Source organism: Vanessa cardui, chromosome 5 (genome assembly GCF_905220365.1).
Source record: "Vanessa cardui chromosome 5, ilVanCard2.1, whole genome shotgun sequence".
Lineage (NCBI taxonomy): Eukaryota > Metazoa > Arthropoda > Insecta > Lepidoptera > Nymphalidae > Vanessa > Vanessa cardui.
The window spans coordinates 7,741,135-7,748,066 of record NC_061127.1 but is presented as its reverse complement, the minus strand read 5'-3'; the positions used below and the strand labels follow the sequence as shown (position 1 = coordinate 7,748,066).

Genomic DNA, 6,932 nt, shown 5'->3' with positions numbered 1-6,932 from the left:
TAAAGGCCTCCTGCAGGTTGGTGGAATACACATGTGGCAGAATTTCTATGAAATTTGTCACATGCAGGTTTCCTCACGATGTTTTCCTTCACTGCTGAGCACGAGATGAATTATAAAGACAAATTAAGCACATAAATCAGTTGTGCTTGCCTGGGTTTGAACCCGCAATCATCGGTTAAGATGCACGCGTTCTAACCACTGGGCCATCTCTGCTGCTTTTTAAACATAAGCCCTATGAAAAAAAAATTCAAATGAATGAATGGTTTTATCGAAAAGATATTGTAATAATTAATCCTAAATGCTCAGCTGCTACCACAGGGTGAAATTATTTAATTTAAAATTGAAAACATAAGAATAACATTAATGCTGATTGATAACTTTTTGCTTATATAAATAATTTGAAATAATTAGTTGAACGCACTTGAGAATATAAATAAATTAAAAGTGTACAAAATCTAAATAGAAATGGTTAAATGCAGTTTATATTTCGAGCTATGCTGGCTATTTGAATGTGGTAGGAAACTGGGGTCACATTTAGGATTAATTGTCGTCTCAATCTCTTAGCACTATAGATACAACTGAAATAAATAATATCGTTATTATTGTCATAACAACAAACATTATTAATAGTTGTGGTTATATATTTTACTATCGGAATCATATTATTATTTACACAAGTTCTCGTATAAACAATACTTTCTTGTTCCAGCTGCCGCTTCGAATAAACAATGGCCATCGTTTCTCTACAACACACGTATTTTTTCATTCTGCTCACATTATTAGTTGGTAAGCTTTTTATTACATGTGTTATATTAATATTATTTAAAAACATAAGTTATTAACAATATAACTTTGATGCTAGGTCAAGGAGATGGACATTGGAAGAAATCATCTAAGAATATCCTTCAACGTGATATGAAATTGTATAAGAAAATGACCGGTATGTAGAGGATACTATACTTATAATAGTAATAACTTACTAATTATTTTATATATTTGTAGTAGTTTAGGTATATATGTGTGCTTCTATAAGTGTTATCACGGTACAACATAATTAAATACATTAAATGTATTTATTTTAATGATAAAGATTGATTGCAATATAATAACCAGAGCTGGTATGATAAATTAAGTATTTCATTTTATTTACTTTAACCTAAAGCTTGATCCTTGATAGAAAGTCCATGTTAGGGCTTCACTAATTCTAGTCTAACTACAGGCACATAACATCTTAGTTGAAGAGGTTGGTTTTGCATTGGCGATTTAATGTATAGTTGTATTTTTTTTTTGTGTAGTTCAACTCACCATCATGTAGTGAATTAACTCGCCGACCAATGTAAAATAAAACATGTTCTTTTTTAACGCTATTTTATTTGATTTAATATTTTTAATAATTAAATTTAAGATTAAATGTTACTTATATTTACTATTACTTTTAAAATGGTGTAAATTGATAATATGTTACAGAAAAAATGAAGGAAGAACTCGAGGAATTCTATGGTGAATACTCAAATGAGCCAATCAACGATTACTTTCTTGAAGAAATAGATTACGTGGAGAGCAAAATCGAGAAACATTTAAGACCTAAAATAAAGAACGATAGATCTAAAGAAATTAGGTTCTCCCACGTTAATTATTCTGAAAACGATCGCTATGTCAAATTTCCACACAATAAAGAATATGTTACCACTATATCGTCTGAAAACCACGACAATAACTCCATTCATGAATCCGCTACAACAACGAATAACACGTGGCCTAAATTTGAAGACATTTTAGTAGCGATTGGCAAACAATACGATTGGAAAAATGATAGATGGATAAAAGTTAAAGCAAAAATGAGGGATAAAACAGGAAACATATTCAATAAACTAGATAACGTTGCAGAACATCAAAAACACAATTTTAAATATAGAATTGTAAAATTAAATAGAGCTAAGAGTAAAAGAAAAATCGTTATAGCCGTAACAGCTGTTAGATAGAATGAAAACTTTATAAGAAGTCAGAATAATAACATAACATCTCTTAATATTATATAATGTTAAAGGGACCAATGGGGCTGATTCGTTAATTGATAATTTAAATCATGCTATTCGGCAAAGTTAATAATAGAACCGCACGTGAGAAAAACTTGGTGAAATCTTTAACATGACATTTGTGTAATAATAAACTTCCCTCACTTATTGATCCTCACTGAAAACATATTAATAAATAAGGTATTAAGCAATAATTCTGTTGTTGAAAACAATATCATGTATTTCGTGTTTCCCTTTCGGGGCATATGTGTTGAAAATAAATAAAGATATCAAATAAATTCGTTTAATTATTTCCCATAGACAAGGTTTCTACAAGATATACTTTTCTCATAAAGGTAAAGCAAGTACCGGTTCTGAATTACGAATCGACGATAATCTTCTGAAGATACAAAAGTACTCGTACTCTCTTTCACGGATTAAATAATATAGCATATGATTATAAAAAATATGAAATTAATCACAATGAAATATTATATGATTATCTGGTAATCATTTCATACGACAAAGAATACATTAATGTTACTTATCTAATCACGCAAATAATGATGTCCTCTTTATTACTCCACCAACAGCACATATACTATAATTATATTACAATATATACATACATCTATTACACAAATATATTATATGAGTGTCTATCAAACATGTTACTAATTTTCATGTATTTTTATAAGACAAATAAACTATTTTTTATGTATTGTAGCATGTTATAAATAACATATATCACTTGTATCTAAATGTATCAAAATCTAAATATTATTTATTCAAGTAAGCTCAACAAAGCACTTTCGAATTCTTATGTTGCTGTATTGAATTTAATCAAAATTTTTAACACATGGTGCCGCTCACCAGTTTTATTACTTGGACTTGGCTTAACATGCCAACGCGTGACTAGATGTAAACCTAGCACCGGTTCGGAATGTAAATTCTGATGAGCAGAATCGGCAAGACATTCAATAGTTACTCTTTTAAATCTCCTTTTTTATCATTATTATCCAGTATTGAGTAATATTCTTTTATTGTTCGATTGAATGTTTCTTTGAGTTTTAAATTTAATATTAGGACAAGATAAAAGTAACTGGAATTTTATGCTGTAGAAACGAATACTGTGGGAGCACGACCAATCGAAGCGGAGTCGTCCGTAGACTTTTATGAGCTATTAATTTTTTGCATTCCTTTGATCATTCCCCTTTATTTTATTCAATGCCCAACAGAAAGGGTAACAGCTAGTACATATATGAACACAGATAATGAATGAATACTACAGAAATATTCACTGGAAACATAATGTGTAAGTGTAATGGATATTAATGATCCAGAACCGGAACAACATACCGATTGATATTCGTTCAAAGAACAGAACGGATTTATAACGAATGATAACGTAAGTAATTATTCGTTTTTATTCAATTGTTTTACGTTGTATGTGTGTGTATTTTTTGTTTTCATTTATGAAGGCAACAGCCTACATTTATGATTGTAAGTACATTTATTCATGTACATAAACTTTATAGCCTGTATAAGCTAATTAAAAAAAAAATAAGAAAAACAATGTAAGGAATAAAGTCTATTTTTATATATTAAGCATCTTAGATTTGGGCATTATAAAAATAAATTTAAATCACTGAAAAAGCATTATACCGCAAATACGAAGTCTCAGTAGAACGCCTCAACGCATACCGACAAAATACAAATGGCCTTTTTGAAAAGAGATTTTCGATGTCTTTCTATTTAATTACATTTAAAAATTGCCAAGTCAGTTATTTCGAAGATTTATAATACTGACATGAAGTATATCACTTTCTTCAAACATTATCATTGTAAATATTAATAATTTCTAGTTGGTTTATTAAGTATGCGTGACGTAAATCGATCACCCCATTTCCAGCGATAAATCTATATTGCGCAGGATATTTTATGCGATACAAGTGTGTTTTCAAATAACGTCCCTCTAATATCACATTGTCCAAGTCCAATAGGATGTAAGTCCGATACAATCAGTGAGATTAGGCACATAAATAACGGCATTAGTGCTATTCTAGGCATGGGAGTGAACCGCAGTCGCCTCGTTTTAATACTTAGCTGAAAAGACAGAGAACATATATTCTTCGGAATACGAACCTCAGACGATAATTCTATAAAGAACGATCTCTCAGTTACATATACGACATAATTTTATATGTTAAATAGAAAAAAAGTTTAGATATTTTAGACTCATACCTATTTATTTTTTAGAACTTATCCTAGAAGTTCGTGTGTCTTATAATATCGTAATAGGTGAGGATCAGATCTTAAAGATTTTTAGACAAGTCCAGACGTCATTATTAATTGACGTGAATAATATAGCTAAATCCCAATTCTGAAAATACGTAAAAGTTTTCTAGCCCAATAAAAATATATATTAAAGGTCATCCGTCCATCAAGAAAGTCTAAACTTTTTGTGTACTGAGACGCGATCCGATAAATATATAAATAGCTTTCATATTAATGAAAATGGAAAAAAGCATTAGATAGTTGTATTTGATTTATTTTGCTTTTTAAATTACTTAGTATATCTCGTCTGATTTTCGAAACGAATACTTGATTCGTGAGAGACTTGTCATTCCTAGCGGTATCAATTCTGACCATCAACAACCTATTTGTCAGTAACTCATTTTGTCATTGATTTTTTTTATTTTAATGCCGACATAGTGTCTATATCAAGCACATTATACCCTTTTTCTGTAGCGTAGCATATGTTAGGGTTTGAAAAATTATTATATCCAGTAAAGTGCGTCAGAATAACAAATTATTCTTACTATATGAATAAATAAATAATAGATATATATTTGTCTCATAAAACATAACAACAACAACAACAGCCTGTAAATTCCCACTGCTGGACTAAAGGCCTCCTCTCCCTTTGAGGAGAAGGTTTGGAACATATTCCCCCACGCTGTTCCAATGCGGGTTGGTGGAATACACATGTGGCAGAATTTCTATGAAATTTGTCACATGCAGGTTTCTTCACGATGTTTTCCTTCACCGCTGAGCACAAGATGAATTATAAAGACAAATTAAGCACATGAATCAGCGGTGCTTGCCTGGGTTTGAACCCGCAATCATCGTTTAAGATGCACGCGTTCTAACCACTGGGCCATCTCAGCTCTCTCATAAAACATATTTTTTTTAAAATATAGGTAGTACAGATAAATATAGGTAAGTATACGTAGCATGTCGGTACAATCATATGTTTTCGTTCTTAGCTTTCAGATATCGGAAATTTAATGTTTCTTATCGATTAAATATTCGATGTTGTTATTTCCAGATTCGAATTATTTGTGAGGTAAATGTTTCCACGTATTTTTTTAATTTATTATTCGTTTGCATGTCAACACGTGAATAATATATTTCTAGAGACAGAACGCTATTGTATTCCATATAACAATCAATACATCTATTATACAAACATGACAAACAAACTGTGTAGTCGAGATTTTTCTTCTAGCTAGATGGATCAACTTGCGAACTCCGTTACTTTCTTTGTAAACAGCCTTATTTGCTTTCCGTCCGCTAAGACCTTTGTCAATAGTAATTTTCCCTTCGCTTCGCAGACACTTGAACACCTCCGGTTCTGAAGTAGTTCGTAATTCCGAATATTCCACTGTATATCTTATAAACAGACCGCTGTAAACCAATTAGAAGTGCATCATTATCTTCCTAAGATGCATTTGTAGTATCCAGGTTTGGATATCTTATTTTTTATGAAATTTAATGGAAAATTTTTCATTTGAGCCAAAATTATTTAATCAAATATAGTACTATTTAAGTTTGTAAAAGTAAAAAAAAAATAGATAGTTGTTAGTTAAAAAAGTATTTGTTATCGTCTTATTGTATTAAATAAGTAAAAATTTTAACAAAAAGAAAAACCGACTTCAAACAGAACACTATTTTAAAACATATGAATATGCACTAAAATAATAAAGATAATTGCGTAATCAACATACTCTTTAGAGTTCTCCTAAGTAAAATGAAATGAAAAATATTAGACTACTTAAAAGTCGATTAACGATTATATAACGTAGTTATTGTTATATTTGAAGCCGGTTGATAGTTATCAACCCCATATGAATATACATTTTGCTCTCTTTAATCGAATTTAATCTGCAGGACACGGTATTACGTAACTCCTATAACGTAATACTGTCATCAATAATTAATTTTATTTTAAATAAAAGGCAAAAAGACCAAAATTCATTTCTTAAAAATATGTTAAATAGAGTAAAATTATTGTTGTAATATGTTATTCAGCGCAGAACATTATGTATCAATTTTTCAAAGAACAACCTCTCTCGTCCGAGAACAGGCAATTTATCAAACCCTGTTTCTTGTGCATGTATGCGTACAACGAAAATCACGGATTAGGTACTTATAAAAAAAACAACAAACGTGATCTCGAACACGAACGTGCCTCGAATCGTGTAGCACAAAATGTGATGTTTACGATTTTTTTACAGTTATTTCGTTTTTACGAATGGACTTGATATTTTTTCGGCTTCGTAGCGATCGATAAAAGATTTCAATTTACTCCCAACTTAATTGAACTGAAGACGTTTTGAATATATTCCATGCTCATACTTTTCGGTAGTTGATTTTGAATATTTAAAATTAGAATTATACATTATTAAATACATACATAATTTAATTACATCTCTAAGAAGTATTTAACTGTTAATCGTTCCGTCGTCGTCAATCAACTTCAAATAAAAAAAAACAATTGTCAGACTGACATTACGTGTTACATCAACAAGAAGTGGATGAAGGCACGTAATAAATTAAGAAATTATATTTCTAAAATATTTTAACGGTTTATATATAGATACCTCGTCATTATTATTTTACCCATTTGACAGG

The 6,932-nt window shown here is 30.2% G+C and overlaps 1 protein-coding gene across 1 annotated transcript; it reads left to right on the top strand.

Annotated features, from left to right (window-relative positions):
• The first annotated feature begins 709 nt into the window (after positions 1–709).
• LOC124529889 lies at positions 710–2,296 on the top strand. The gene is made up of 3 exons (XM_047103827.1): positions 710–786; positions 863–940; positions 1,468–2,296. Exons 1-3 carry the CDS (start codon positions 729–731, stop codon positions 1,980–1,982), a joined length of 651 nt encoding a protein of 216 aa, XP_046959783.1. The 5' UTR covers positions 710–728; the 3' UTR covers positions 1,983–2,296.
• The last annotated feature ends 4,636 nt before the right edge of the window (positions 2,297–6,932 follow it).

Bases quoted from the DNA above. Each gene is read 5' to 3' on its own strand.
- LOC124529889 (XM_047103827.1), top strand. From the start codon at position 729: ATGGCCATCGTTTCTCTACAACACACGTATTTTTTCATTCTGCTCACA. The intron at 787-862 runs GTAAGCTTTTTA...CTTTGATGCTAG, and splicing joins TCTGCTCACATTATTAGTTG to GTCAAGGAGATGGACATTGG. The intron at 941-1,467 runs GTATGTAGAGGA...AATATGTTACAG, and splicing joins ATTGTATAAGAAAATGACCG to AAAAAATGAAGGAAGAACTC.